Raw genomic sequence first — 14063 nt, forward strand, 5'->3', positions numbered from 1 at the left:
TTCTGCAGGTGTTTCCACGAGCCTATCCCTACCCACCTGTCTGTTTCTGAGTGTGCCTGTGCGTCCCTTTCTCTCTGTCTCTGCCTGTCTACCAAGATCCCCTAGCATCCCCTCCTCCCACCCATCTGTCTTTCTGTTCCTTCTGTGGTCTGTCTGTTCCTGTGCTGTTTCTCATGGCTGCTTTCTTTGTAACTTCGTTTCTCCTACTCTCTGTCTCCTCTCTGCACCTTTTTCTGCCATCCATCCCATCTTGCTGTCCGTCTGCTCTGTGAGTCCATCCCCTCTGTCTGCCTGTCACTCTCTCTAGCTGTGGGTCTACACCCGCAATCTTTCAGGCCATCCCCCCCCCACCAACACACAAACAAACCTCTGTCTCCCTCCAAGTGGGTCCAGATAGGGGGCGCCCCTTCTCCACCTCTTCCCCCGCCCAGGGCCAGAAGGAGGGAAACGAAATTAAAATTAACATTTCTTCTCAGAAAAAAAAAAAAAAAAAGTACCGCCCAGAGCAGGAGTCTGAGTTGCGGCCACTTCAGGAGCTGAGAGGAGCAGGTAGGTGAGGAGGAAGCGTGGGCTGCGGGGATGGTGTTCCTGGGGGCCTGAGATATGAGTAGGGGTCCTGGGAAGGGGCTTGGGGTTCCTTGGAGACATTTTAGCACTAGTGGAGAATGGAATGGCGTGACTGTGGGGGGGTCCTTTTGGTACCTTGATCCCAGGAAGTGAATTCAGGTGTGGGTGGGAGGCTCCGGAGGGCGCTGGTGGCGGGGGATGGGACTCCTTGAGACCCCTCCGTGTCCCAGGAACAGGATTCAGGACTTGGGAAAAGGATTTCCTGAGCCAGTTTGAGCTCTAATGGGGACCTTGAATGGGGATTTCTGAGATACCTCCTTCCCAAGGAGTAAGCGCGGGAGGGGGCTGGGGTTTCTTCAGAGACGCTCTACCCACAAGACAGGGACTCCAGGCTCGGGTGGGAATTGCAGAGACACCCCCACCCCAGGAAACTCATTAGGCCACAGGAGGGGGTCTTTAATGGTCTCAGAGACTGCTTTTCCTCCGGAGGGGAAATGAGGGCTCGGGCCAGGTTCCTGAGACACCCCACACCCCACACCCAGGAAGTTTCTCAAGTCTGGAAGTGTCTCCAAATTGACTTCTGTCAGAAGACGAGTGTTTAAGACTTGCTAGGGGTTCTGGAAAATACCTCTAGGCCCTAGAATCAGGGTTAAATGGGAGTCCCTGGGTCATTTCTGTCCCTGGGAAGGGGCTCGGTTCGGGGACTTGTCTTTGGCTTCTAGTGAAGATATTCAGAGTCTGCAGCGTCTGGGGCAGGGGTCTCCGAGTCTGTCCCCCACCCTCAGCTCACTCAACAGGTTGCATCAGCTCTGGGCTCGGGCTTGGGGGCCCAGGCGGGAAGGAGGGGGGTGAGGGCATTAGGAGGGGTGGGGCAGCCAGGCCGACACGTGTCCCTGCAAGGAGTGAGCCGCCTGGCCACGCAGTGAGGGTGGAGGGAGGGGGGGGGGCGCGGGGGACCGGGGAATGAAAGACACAGATGGCAAGAGAGACAGCGTGAGTCTGGGGTCTGGGAGGAGAGGCTATCCCTTCTCCACGTGGTCGGCTCATCTGCGCTGGGGTCCGGCTGTCTCTGTTGCTTTCTCTCTCTCTCTCCCCAACTATTTCTCTCTCACTGGCTCTTTCTCTGTGTCTCTCTGAGTAACTAACTAACTGTTGGCTTCTCTCCTCTGATTCTTTTTCTTCTCTCTCTCTCATCTCTTTCTCTGTCAGCCTGCCTCCATTTCTGTCCCTGTCTGTTCCTGCTCCCCTGTCTCATCTCTTTCTCCGTCTTTCTGTCGGTCTCTATGGGACTCCCCTCCCCCTTCTTCAGCTCCCCTCACTTTGAAGCACCCTCGTTCTGTCTCTGATCCCCCCACCCCATTTCTCTGCCCACAGGATGGAACTGCAGGATGCAAAGATGAATGGAGCCCTCCCTTCGGATGCTGTGGAGTGAGTCAGGGGTCCAAGGAGGTGGGCTCAGGGATTAGGGGTCAGGGTTACCGTCTTATTGGCCCCTATTTCCCTGCCCTATCCAGCTACAGGCAGGAACGTGAGGGCTTCCTGCCCAGTCGTGGTCCTGCTCCTGGGAGCAAGCCGGTCCAGTTCATGGATGTGAGTGGCCCCACAGGATCTGTCCCGGTGGCACATTCCCCAGCTAATCTCCTCCCGCACTGCTCCCTCTTCCCCACTCCTCCTCCTCCCTGCTGTTCCCCTGCCCAGCTATCTCCCCACCACAGCTACGCACTCCTCGGTCGCTCCCCTCTCCAGATACTCCTCTTCCTCAGATATGCCCTTTCCAGCTCTCTCCCTGGCCTTGCTTCTCCCCACCCATGCTTCGGCCCAGTGGCTGCCCTCCCTATCTGCTCCCCTCCCGACCTGCCTTTCTCCTCCAGCTGTTCTTCCTCCTCCAGCACTCCCCATCCTCAGCCGATCCCCACCCGCAGTGTCTCCCCTCCCCAGCTGTTTTACCTCTGGTGGCTGCTTCACCCTCCCCTGGTCCTCTCCACTTCCAGCTGCTCCCTCCAAAATTTGTCCTTCTGGTTTCCCCCTTCCTAGCTCTCCCCTTCGCAGCTTCTTCCGTCTTCAACTCTTCTTCCCTGCTAGCCTCTTCCCTCCTCCGATGGTCTCTCCTTGGCTTCTCTCCACCCCGCTTGCTTCTTCTCCAGTCTTTCCCTGGCCCTGGCATTAGTCTCCTTACCCGGTGCCCCCTCCCAATGTGTGCCCGGGCTTTGCTCCTTGCATGCAGTTCGAGGGGAAGACATCATTTGGAATGTCAGTGTTCAACCTCAGCAATGCCATCATGGGCAGCGGCATCCTGGGGCTGGCCTATGCCATGGCCCACACAGGAGTCATCTTCTTCCTGTGAGTCCATAGGTGGCCTTCGGGGCCAGGGGTGTTGCAGGGCAGGTGGGAGGCCCGGGACCAGGTCTGAGCTGTGCCACCTGCCGCAGGGCCCTGTTGCTGTGCATTGCGCTTCTGTCGTCCTACTCCATCCACCTCCTGCTGACCTGTGCTGGTATTGTAGGTGAGACCCAGAGCCTGGATCCCAGTCCCCACTCCACCCCTTTGGACCCCAGACTCTGGACCCACATCCAGAGCTCAACGTAGACCTTGAACCCCAAACCTCAGACCCAACTCCCTGAATGCAGACCCCAGATCCCGGACCCAGCACCCCAGAATCCACCTCCAGACCACTACACTCTACCTCTAACCCCCACCCCTCAGTCCCCAGTTCCCCAGCTCCCACCATGGTCTCAGTCTATAGTCTGGCTCCAAGACCCCTACTCTCACCTCCAGCCCTCATCCTTTTCCCTGGCCTCAGATCCCACCTCCCAGACTCTGCCCCCAAACTCAACCCCAACTGCTTAACCCCCACCTTCAGCCTCCATCAGTCAAAGCCTGTTCCCCCAAGCTCCAACTTCCCAGCTCCCAGGCCCTCTGGCCTGCACCCCTGGCCTGGCCTCTTGGACCTTCAACCCTGTTCCTGCCTTCCCCCGCTAGGCATCCGAGCCTATGAGCAGCTGGGACAGAGGGCATTCGGGCCTGCGGGGAAGGTAGTGGTGGCCGCAGTCATCTGTCTGCACAATGTTGGGGGTGAGGACTCTGGGAGGTGGGGGTCAGCTTGGGGGGAGAGGGCGGAGTGAGGTGGGCTTCCCCAGGCTGGGCTGGGGAAGACAGGGTGGGGGCATGAAGAGAATCTTTCTGCTTACACCTCCCCCACCCGCACCAGCCATGTCCAGTTACCTGTTCATCATCAAATCTGAGCTCCCCCTGGTTATCGGCACCTTCCTGTACATGGACCCCGAGGGGTGAGTGAGCAACACCCCTTGGCTGGCCAGCAGCTCCTTGACTCTGCCTGCGAGGCCCGGTCGGTATCTTCAGCGCTGTTTGTGCAGCTGACTTCCAGGTGTTCCAGTTTGAGACTGCTGGGCAGGTCACTTGGGTCAGCATGATTCCTTTGCGTGACTGTTGCTTTGACCACAGGAGTCCAGTCGACCGTGTGCTGATTTTGTGACTTATTCTGGCTGCTTCTGGCTGGAGGCTGACTCTTTACGTCCGGTTTACTCTGCTGCTGACCATGTGTGTGTGAATGTACATAGCTAATGGACTCAGACTCTGCCTGTGGGTTTGACTCTGTCTGCCGGCCTGGTTGATTCTCTTGGGCTGGCTTTGTGATTGACTACAGCTGTGTCCCATATACTGTGATTCCAACCATATGTGTCTGACCTTCGATCACTCTGACTTCCCCTGTCCAGCTGATTGTTTGAGCTTGATTCTAGGTTCATCTGGCTGAATCTGTCTAGCTGTAAGCGTATGATTGCTGACTCCAGCAGTGTGTCTGTGTGCATGTAGTACGCTGTGGTACCAACTATGTATGACTCACTCTGACTGTATGTGTCGAGCCAACTCCATCTCTGTGTTTGATTTGGTGGCTGTTCTGGTAAATTCTCTCTGGTGTGTGTGTGTGTGTGTGTGTGTGATCCCTGACTGTGACTATGTGTCCTCTGTATTATGGTTGGAACCATATATGCTGGACTGTTCTGATTATGCATCTGGCTGCCTGTGTGTGAGTCTGGATCCGCTGTGATGGCTTGGTATGTGTGGGGGGCATGTGCACGATGGGACTCCAGCAGGGCTAGTGTGTATGTACAGGGTGTTGCAGTGCTTGTGCTCCAGCTGCACATGTGGAGCTGCCTCTGTGTGTTTCATGAACAGCTCTGTGTGTCCAGTGGCTAACTCTGCCTCTGGTCCCATGGGCTTTGCATGGTGTGTAGATGTCTCTGGTTTTGTCAGTCTGACTCTGGTCTGTATGACATTTTTTTTTTTTTTGGATGGAGTCTCACTCTGTCGCTCAGGCTGGAGTGCAGTGGCATGATCTCAGCTCACCATAACCTCTGCCTCCCAGGTTCAAGCGATTCTCCTTCCTCAGCCTCCTGAGTAAGTGGGATTACAAGCATGCACCACCATGCTTGGCTAATTTTTTAATTTTATTTTTTTGAGACAAAGTCTTACTCTGTTGCCCAGGCTGGAGTGCAGTGGTGCCATCTCGGCTCACTGCAACCTCTGTCTCCCAGGTTCAAGTGATCCTTCTGCCTCATCCCCCATGCCCGGCTAATTTTTGTATTTTTAGTAGAGATGGGGTTTCACCATGTTGGCCAGGCTGGTCTTGAACTCCTGACCTCAGGTGATCCGCTCACCTTGGCCTCCCAAAGTGCTGGGATTACTGGCGTGAGCCACCACACATGGCCAGTCTGACAATTTTAACCGAGTGCTTGATTTTTACTCTCTGTGTGTATCATTTTAGATTTTTGGTTTGATTCTGAGAATACTAGATAGCTGACTGTGTGACCAGAGATGTCTCATTATTATAGTTAGCTCCCATTGGTTTATTTCTGTGTAACTGTGTATGAGATAGAAAGAGACCGTGTGAATGTCTGGAACACAGGCATTCAATCAAGTTGTTTTGAATGCATGAGCAGTTGTTCAGCTGATTCTGTCTTAACTGACTGTCTTGCCTGGTCACCTTCCTCCAATATCTGTACAGATCCCACCTTTTCTCAGAGCTTGGTTCCAACAGTGTGGCCAGCTGGATGATTTCGTTTCTATTTCAGTCTTTCTTTGACTGTGCGGCCAAGTCAGTCCACAGGCATACTTTTAGGCATCCAACAAACCTTGAGCTGTTCAAACAAGCATGCATGTGTGTTTCTGACTTTTTGATGGACTCTGCATCATGGCTTGTCTACTGGATCATCAGACTGTTGATGGATCATCAGACCTGTCAGACATACCACGATCGTGACTCACTCTCTTTGTGTCTGGCACCTTGTGTTGGACTGATTTTCTCTTTCTTTCCTTTCTTCCTTCCCTCCCTCCCTCCTTTCCTCTCTTTCTTTCTTTCTTTCTTTCTTTCTTTCTTTCTTTCTTTCTTTCTTTCTTTCTTTCTTTCTTTCTTTCTTTCTTTCTTTCTTTCTTTCTTTCTTTCTCTTTCTCTCTCTCTCTCTCTCCCTCCCCTCCCTCCCTCCCTCCCTCCCTCCCTCCCTCCCTTCCTCCTTCCTTCCTTCCTTCCTTCCTTCCTTCCTTCCTTCCTTCCTTCCTTCCTTCCTTCCTTCCTTCCTTCTTTCTTTTCTTTCTTTCTTTGCTTCTTTTTTTTTTTTTTTCTTCAGGGTCTTGATCTGTCACCCAGGCTGGAGTGCAATGTCGCAACCTTGGCTCACTGCAACTTCTGCCTTCTGGGTTCAAGTGAATCTCCTGCTTCAGCCTCTTGAGTAGTTGGGATTACAGGCATGTGCCACCATACCCGGCTATTTATTTATTTATTTTGAGATGGAGTCTCACTCTGTCATCAGGCTGGAGTGCAGTGTCGCGATCTCAGCTCACTGCAAGCTCCGCCTCCCGGGTTCACGCCATTCTCCTGCCTCAACTTCCCGAGTAGCTGGGACTACAGGTGCTCCTCACCACACCCGGCTAATTTTTTTTTGTATTTTTAGTAGAGACAGGGTTTCACCATGTTGGCCAGGCTGGTCTCGAACTCCTGACCTCAGGTGTTCCATCTGCCTCAGCCTCCCAAAGTGCTGGGATTACAGGCATGAGCCACTGCACCTGGCCTGGACTGATTTTTACATTGAGTCTGACTGATTTGGGGTGTTTGACCATCTGGTTGTGCATCCACTTGCGAAATCTGATGGCAGGTTTTGTTCAGCTGTGTATGTGTTAGCTGTGTCCCACCAACAGTATCTGACAATCTCATAATCAGCCTATTTTTGTCAACCCTGTTGTGCCGTTTGTCACTGTAACCACCTGAATAACTTCTCATAGCTGAGGCTGTCAGCTTAACTCTCCTGACTTAGGGCAGAAAGCTGCCTGTTCAACTGTCTTCTGTGAGTGTCGGCCTGACAGTTTCCTTTGACTGGCGGCTAGGCACTGTGTCTTCCTGTCTCTCTAGGGACTGGTTCTTGAAGGGAAACCTCCTCATCATCATCGTCAGTGTGTTAATCATCCTGCCCCTGGCCCTCATGAAACACTTGGGTAAGAGGCTCCCTGGGTTGGCCATTGGGTAGTAGGGTTAGACAGAAGAAGCCAGACTGAGAAAACCCCTATTCATTTTCAAGGGCTGCAGAACACCAGGAGAGCTTATTTGATGTGGGCTTGAACAGATTAGCAGGAGTTTGCTATGGAGGGGAGGTTTTTCTGGGTGGAAGTAGAAGCTTATGCAAAGGCAACTGGGGTGGGCAGACCTTGAAGGCCAGACTGGGTGTTTGGAGTTCACTGTACGGGGTTCCATTGATTTTTTTTTTTTTTTTTTTTTGAGACTGAGTCTCGCTCTGTCACCCAGGCTGGAGTGGTGCAATGGCGTGGTCTCGGCTCACTGCAACCTCTGCCTCCCGGGTTCAAGCGATTCTCCTGCCTCAGCCTCCCGAGTAGCTGGGACTACAGGTGCGTGCCACCACACCCGGCTAATTTTTGTATTTTTAGTAGAGATGGGGCTTTGCCATGTTGGCCAGGCTGGTCTCGAACTCCTGACCTCAGGTGATCCACCCGCCTAGGCCTCCCAAAGTGCTGGGATTACAGGTGTGAGCCACCACGCCTGGCTGATTTCTGAGACTCTGTATTTTGCCCCTCTTAGGCTACCTGGGGTACACCAGTGGTCTCTCACTGACCTGCATGCTGTTTTTCCTGGTTTCGGTGAGTCACAGAGAAGCGGGGAGAGAGTTTGGGACATTGGGACATAGCCTCCCCCATGACCTGGCTTCCCCGATGCCCCCATCCTCAGGTCATCTACAAGAAGTTCCAGCTTGGCTGTGCTATAGGCCGCAATGAAACAGCAATGGAGAGTGAAGCTCCCGTGGGACTCCACAACCAAGGGCTCAACAGCAGCTGTGAAGCCCAGATGTTCACAGTTGACTCACAGGTGTGTGTGCAGGCATGTAGGAAATTGCAACACACTCAGGCCCTCTGGTTCTGTCACACGGTGCATCCTGTTCAGAGTGGAGCTGGGTATTGGACACTGGGGGCTTCTGTGTGTCTGATATGGAGGGCAATTACAGGGCGGGAGGGGGATGGGAAGAAGGGGATGGACCCCTGTGGGCTCTAATCCCATGTACTCGGGCATTCCCCTAGATGTCCTACACAGTGCCCATTATGGCTTTTGCTTTTGTCTGCCACCCTGAGGTGCTGCCCATCTATACGGAGCTCTGCCGGTGAGTGGGCAGGCAAGTGGGCCTGCATGATGGGCCAGCAAGTGGGGCGGTAACCGGAATGTCTGACGCTCCCTACAGCAGTCCTGGGACTGTCACTTGGTGGAAGCTAGGTTGTGCCGTGGGAGGGGTTTGGGGTGGTCAGGAGGTCTTGGGGGATTCAGGCTAGTGACGGTTTGCTGATCGGGGCTTAAGTATTCTCCTATTTTAATATCCAGCACAAATGTGGATGGACAGAGTCAGGAAGCAGAGGTCAGATGATCAGATGGAGGGGGTGATATGCATGGCTGGTGGTATGGGGATGGGGAGGTACGGACAGACAGGCGGAGGCAGGGATGATATGATGGGAGATGTGTGGATGATCAGACAGAGGGACAGCATGGATGGTCAGATGGAAGAGGCAGTGGCAGTCAGATGCAGGGGAGAGGGAGATGGTCACATGGGGGGGAGATATGCATGGTCAGAGAGGGGGTTTTGGCTAGTCACAGGGGAGGCAGAGACGGGTGTCCCCATGTGTGCCAGCTGAATGTCAGTCTGGGAGAAGGGGACTCTGGAGGGTGGAGGCTGGCTTTGAGGGACCTGGGGCAAGTCCCAGGGTCTGGGCATGACAGTTCCACGACCTCTACACCTCAGGCCCTCCAAGCGCAGGATGCAGGCCGTGGCCAACGTGTCCATTGGGGCCATGTTCTGCATGTATGGGCTCACGGCGACCTTTGGATACCTCACCTTCTACAGTGAGTGGGGCTGCGGCTAGGGCTGGGGGGAGGGGGAAGGCCTGGGGCGGGAGCCTCTGAGCTCTTTCCTTCTGTGACCATGGACCTGTCAGTTTCCAAACAGAAGGTGTGCCTCACTTATGTGGATTTTGTCACTGTGCATGTATGTATGGGTTTCTGGGGCATTGGTCCTGGTGCTGTCTCCACATCCTGCATCCCGTACCCCCTGCCTCATGGTCCAGGCAACGTGGAGGCGGAGATGCTGCACATGTACAGCCAGAAGGACCCTCTCATCCTCTGTGTGCGCCTGGCCGTGCTGCTCGCGGTGACCCTCACTGTGCCAGTCGTGCTGTTCCCGGTGCGTGGGGCCCATGGCTCAGAGGGACATGGATAGATGGGTATAGGGTGCAGGCATGGATGTGTGGGTCGAGGCTGGAGACAGGAGTGGATGGATGGATGAAGGAGGCAAGGATGGACAGATAGAAAAGGGCAGCGTTTTCAGATGGACAGAGATGGCAAAAATTGATAGACAGAAGTGGGAAGGACATAGATAGCAGGAGAGAGAGGGTCAGGGGACAGGGTAGTCAGTCGGAGGGAGGAGGCACAGATGGATGGCTAGAAAGAAGAGGGAGTCAGGAAGAGTCAGTTGGAGGGTAGAAACCAGGATGGACAGAAAAAGGGTGGAGGCTGAAGTGATGGGATGTAGGAGGGTCAAGGCTCCGAGATGGGGAGGCGGAACTAATTAGACAGAGGAGGGAGGTAGAGGTCAGGTGGAGAGAGGCAGGTCACACAGGGTGGAAGGACCGGTGGATGGTCAGACAGAAGGAGAGGCGAAGATGGTCAGCTAGAGGAGGAGGCAAGGATTTCAGACAGTGGGTGCGGGTGCCGATGGGTGTTCAGACAGAAGGAAGAGATGTGGATTGTCAGAGGATGGAGGCAGGAAGCCCGTTCAGAACATGGAGACACAGATGATGGGTTAGGCAGGGTGAAGCCATGGATAGTCAGAGGGAGGGGAAATCAGGGATCTCAGACAGAGGGTGGAGCTAAAGACAGATGATCACGTGGAAGGGGGGCAGCACTAGGGTCCTGACTTCTGTCCCACCCTACTCTGGCCACAGATCCGCCGGGCCCTGCAGCAGCTGCTTTTCCCAGGCAAGGCCTTCAGCTGGCCGCGACATGTGGCCATAGCTCTGATCCTGCTTGTTTTGGTCAATGTCCTTGTCATCTGTGTGCCGACCATCCAGGATATCTTTGGAGTTATCGGTCAGTAAACCTCACCCCAGTCCCATATCCCATCTAATGTGGGCCTTGTCCCCAGGTCAGGTTGACTCCTGTCCCTCCTTCTTGTCCTCCAGGGTCCACCTCAGCCCCCAGCCTCATCTTCATCCTCCCCAGCATCTTCTACCTCCGCATTGTACCCTCTGAGGTGGAGCCTTTCTTATCCTGGCCCAAGATCCAGGTAAGCATTCCAGGGCAGAGCTAGGGAGAGAGGGAGCACTCCAAGGAGGGAGTGCTCACTCCAGGATGGTTGGAGGTGAAAGGGACATGCATAGGAGGGGGCTGGGAGAGCATATGAAAGAATGGTCTGGAAGAATGAAGGTGATTGTCTTAGGAAGGGGCAGAGGAGACAGAGCACCAGCAGGGTCCAGGAAGACAGGGAGCACTCAAACAGGGGCTGGCATAGAGGGAGCATTCTCCAGACAGATGGAAGGAGCACTATTGGGAAGAGAGCTGGAAGCACCTTCAAGAAGGAGGATGGAGGAACGTACTCTCTATGGGTCCTGGGAAGGTGGAAGGAGGACTCGCAGAAAGGGGCTGGCTGTAAGGAAGGAGAGGGCACACAGAGGAGAGTCAGGAATGGATGAAGCACTCTCTGAAGGAGGTGGAAGACTTGAGGAATAGTCTCAGAAGGCAATTGGGTGAGGAGTCCCAACCAGCCCCATCTTGTCTCTCTGGCCCGCAGGCCCTGTGCTTTGGAGTCCTGGGAGTCCTCTTCATGGCCGTCAGTCTAGGCTTTATGTTTGCCAACTGGGCCACAGGCCAGAGCCGCCTGTCTGGACACTGATCAGGCCCTGCTGGCCCAGGTCCCTGTGCGAATGCACATGGAGGGGTCGGGGCCGCTCCCTAGGGTCCCTCCTGCCCAGCATGTGGAGGTGGCTGGTTCCCATGAACGTGGTTGTCAGAGGCGGGGGACAGCAGAGGCTGCAGACTGGCCCACTTCCCTCCTCCCCAGGGATGCCAAGCTTGGATCATGGCCCTAATCCCATCCCCAACCCCATGGGGGGAGGAGGAGGAGGAGGAGGAGAAGGAGGAGAAGGTGGCGGAGGAGGAGGAAGGCAGGTCCTGGCGGAGCCTTTGCCCAGCCCAGTCCTCTCTGCCTCCTCCTGGCTGAAGCTGTTTGTCAGGATTACCCTCGGGCTAAAGAGGAAAAATAAAGATGTTGAGCTACCACTCTGGACTCAGCCTTCTGATCTTTCTCTGAGTCTTACTGGGGGAGCCTGCCGGAGTCCAGGCTGGAGCAAACTGAAGCCCTACGAGTGGGACTGTGCCTGCTCATGCGTTCACTCACTTCACTCTTTCAGTAACTTGCTACTCAACTTAATATTTCACTCACTTGGCCAGGAGCAGTGACTCACACCTGTAATTCCAGCACTTTGGGAGGTTGAGGCCGGTGGATCACCTGAAATCACGAGTTTGAGACCAGCCTGGCCACCATGGCAAACCCCATCTCTACTAAAAAATACTAAAATTAACTGGTTGTGGTTGGCGCACGCTGTAGTCCCAGCTACTTGGGAGGCTGAGACAGGAGAATCACTTGAACTCGGGAGGCGAAGGTTGCAGTGAGCTGAGATCGTGTCACTGTACTCCAGCCTAGGCAACAGAGTGAGACTGCATCTCACACACACAAAAAAAGACTTCACACATTCACTCAGTAAATATCTACTGAAAGCCTACTGGGTGCCAGGCACTATTGTAGGTGCTGGGGATATAGCAGTGAACCAAGCAAACAGTAGTGCCCTGGAGTTGATGTTCTGACACATGAGTGGGCAAATCCATCCTGCTGCCTATTTTGGTATGGCCCTTGAACTCAGACTGGCTTTCATATTTCTAAATGATTGAAAAAAGGTGGACCTAGCACAGTGGCTCATGCCTGTGCAGTTCTTTGGGAGGTTGAGGCAGGAGGATCATTTGAGACCAGCCTGGGCAACACAGCAAGACCCCATCTCTACAAAAAATATTAAAAGAAATAGCCGGGTGTGGTAGTGCACGCCTACAGTCCCAGCTACTTGGGAGACTGAGGTGGGAGGATCTCTTGAGCCCGGGAGATTGAGGTTGAGGCTGTAGTGAGCCATGATCACACCACTGCACTCTAGCCTGAGTGATAGAGTGAGACCCTGTCTCAAAAAGAAAAGGGGCTGGGTGTGGTGGCTCATGCCTGTAATCCTAGCACTTTGGGAGGCCGAGGCAGGTAGATCACCTGAGGTCAGGAGTTGTAGACCGGCCTGGCCAACATGGTGAAACCCCGTTTCTGTTAAAACTACAAAAATCAGCCAGGCATGGTGGTACGTGCCTGTAATCTCAGCTACTCAGGAGGCTGAGGCAGGAGAATCGCTTGAGCTCAGGAATCAGAGTTTGCAGTGAGCTGAGATCTCACCACTGCACTCCAATCTGTCTCAAAAAAAGAAAAGAAAATGAAAAAATATTATTAAAAGAAATAATATTCTGTGACACTTCGAAATTACATGAAATTCAAATTTCAGTGTCTAAATAATTTACATATCAATTTCAGTGTCTGTAAATTATTTACATATCATTTACAGTGTCTTCTTCATTTACATATTGTTTGTGGCTTTCTCGTGCAGAGCTGAGGATTTGCAACAGAGACCATATGGCCTGCAAAGCCTGAGCTATTGACTCTCTGGTCCTTTTCAGAAAGTGTTAGCTGACCTCTGACCTAACAAAGAGAAGAAAAGAGAAATAATTCCTCATAAAGATGAGTGCAATGAAGAAAATGAGCGATGTGAGAGTGGTGTGGGGAGGTGATGGGTGAGGAGGCGTTCAGTGAGACCTTGCTGAAGAGGGGACAATGAGTTTGGTCCTAGGTTGGCTGAAAGGAGCAAGCCTCATGGTTATTTTGGCAAAGGGTGTTCCAGGCAGAGGGAGCAACAGGTGCAAGGACCGCGAGGTAGGAACGAGTATGGCTGGTCCAAGCAAGAGCAAGGAGAAGCCAGCATGAGTATGTGAGTGCCATTTTCACCACAGCCTTGTCAACAGCCTGAGCAATGAAACAGATTTTTGTCAACCTCATAGAAAAAATGGTATTGCCATTACAATTCACGTGTGTGTGTGTGTGTGTGTGTGTGTGTATTTCTAATTCTTTAATTTTTAATTTTTAACTTTTTTTGAGACAGGGTCTTGCTCTGTCACCCAGGCTGGAGTGCAGTGGTGCCATCACAGCTCACTGAAGCTTCAGCCTCCCAGGCTCAAGCTATCCTCCTGCCTCAGCCTTCTGAGTAGCTGGGACTACAGGCATGTGCCACTGTGCCTGGATAACTTTAAAATTTTCAGTAGAAATGGGATCTCTCTATGTTACCTCGGCTGGTCTCAAACTCTTGGGCTCAAGTGATCCTCCCACCTTGGCCTCCCAAAGTGCTCGGATTACAGGCAAGAGCCATATTTATGAAAGAAGGTTTTTTTTTTTTTTTTGAGACAGGGTGTCACCCAGCCCGGAGTGCAGTAGCAAGATCACGGCTCACTGCAACGTCAACTTCCCGGGTTCAAGTGATTCTCTTACCTCAGCCTCCCGAGTAGCTGGGACCACAGGCATATGCCACCACACCCGGCTTATTTTATTTTATTTTATTTTATTTTATTTTTTAGACGAAGTCTTGCTCTTGTCTCCCAGGCTGGAGTGCAACGGCGCGATCTCGGGTCAGTGCAACCTCTGCCCCCCAGGTTCAAGTGATTCTCCTGTCTCATCCTCCCGAGTAGCTGGGCCTACAGGTGCGTGCCACCACACCTGGCTAACTTTTTGTATTTTTAGTAGAAACAGGGTTTCACCATGTTAGCCAGGATGGTCTCAATCTCCTGACCTTGTGATCTGCCTCGG

At 53.3% G+C, this 14063-nt stretch overlaps 1 protein-coding gene across 2 annotated transcripts; it reads left to right on the plus strand.

Annotated features, from left to right (window-relative positions):
- The first annotated feature begins 509 nt into the window (after window positions 1-509).
- Window positions 510-11404, plus strand: SLC38A5 (solute carrier family 38 member 5). 2 transcript variants are annotated; one of them, XM_025371922.1, is made up of 16 exons: window positions 510-549; window positions 1942-1995; window positions 2082-2157; window positions 2792-2907; window positions 2997-3070; window positions 3547-3639; window positions 3776-3854; window positions 6989-7071; window positions 7670-7728; window positions 7817-7954; window positions 8164-8243; window positions 8874-8974; window positions 9196-9311; window positions 10072-10216; window positions 10309-10412; window positions 10917-11404. In XM_025371922.1, exons 2-16 carry the CDS (start codon window positions 1943-1945, stop codon window positions 11016-11018), a joined length of 1419 nt encoding a protein of 472 aa, XP_025227707.1. In that variant the 5' UTR covers window positions 510-549; window position 1942; the 3' UTR covers window positions 11019-11404. The 2 variants fall into 2 exon arrangements, with proteins under 2 accessions (XP_025227707.1, XP_025227706.1); XM_025371921.1 differs by lacking the exon at window positions 510-549 and adding an exon at window positions 1498-1560.
- Window positions 11405-14063: the final 2659 nt, after the last annotated feature.

Source organism: Theropithecus gelada, chromosome X (genome assembly GCF_003255815.1).
Source record: "Theropithecus gelada isolate Dixy chromosome X, Tgel_1.0, whole genome shotgun sequence".
Lineage (NCBI taxonomy): Eukaryota > Metazoa > Chordata > Mammalia > Primates > Cercopithecidae > Theropithecus > Theropithecus gelada.

What these genes read in the sequence shown, in the direction of transcription:
- SLC38A5 (XM_025371921.1), top strand. An exon ending in ATCTATACGGAGCTCTGCCG is followed by an intron (nt 8,244 to 8,873) that starts GTGAGTGGGCAG and finishes TCTACACCTCAG; the next exon opens with GCCCTCCAAGCGCAGGATGC. An exon ending in TGGATACCTCACCTTCTACA is followed by an intron (nt 8,975 to 9,195) that starts GTGAGTGGGGCT and finishes CTCATGGTCCAG; the next exon opens with GCAACGTGGAGGCGGAGATG.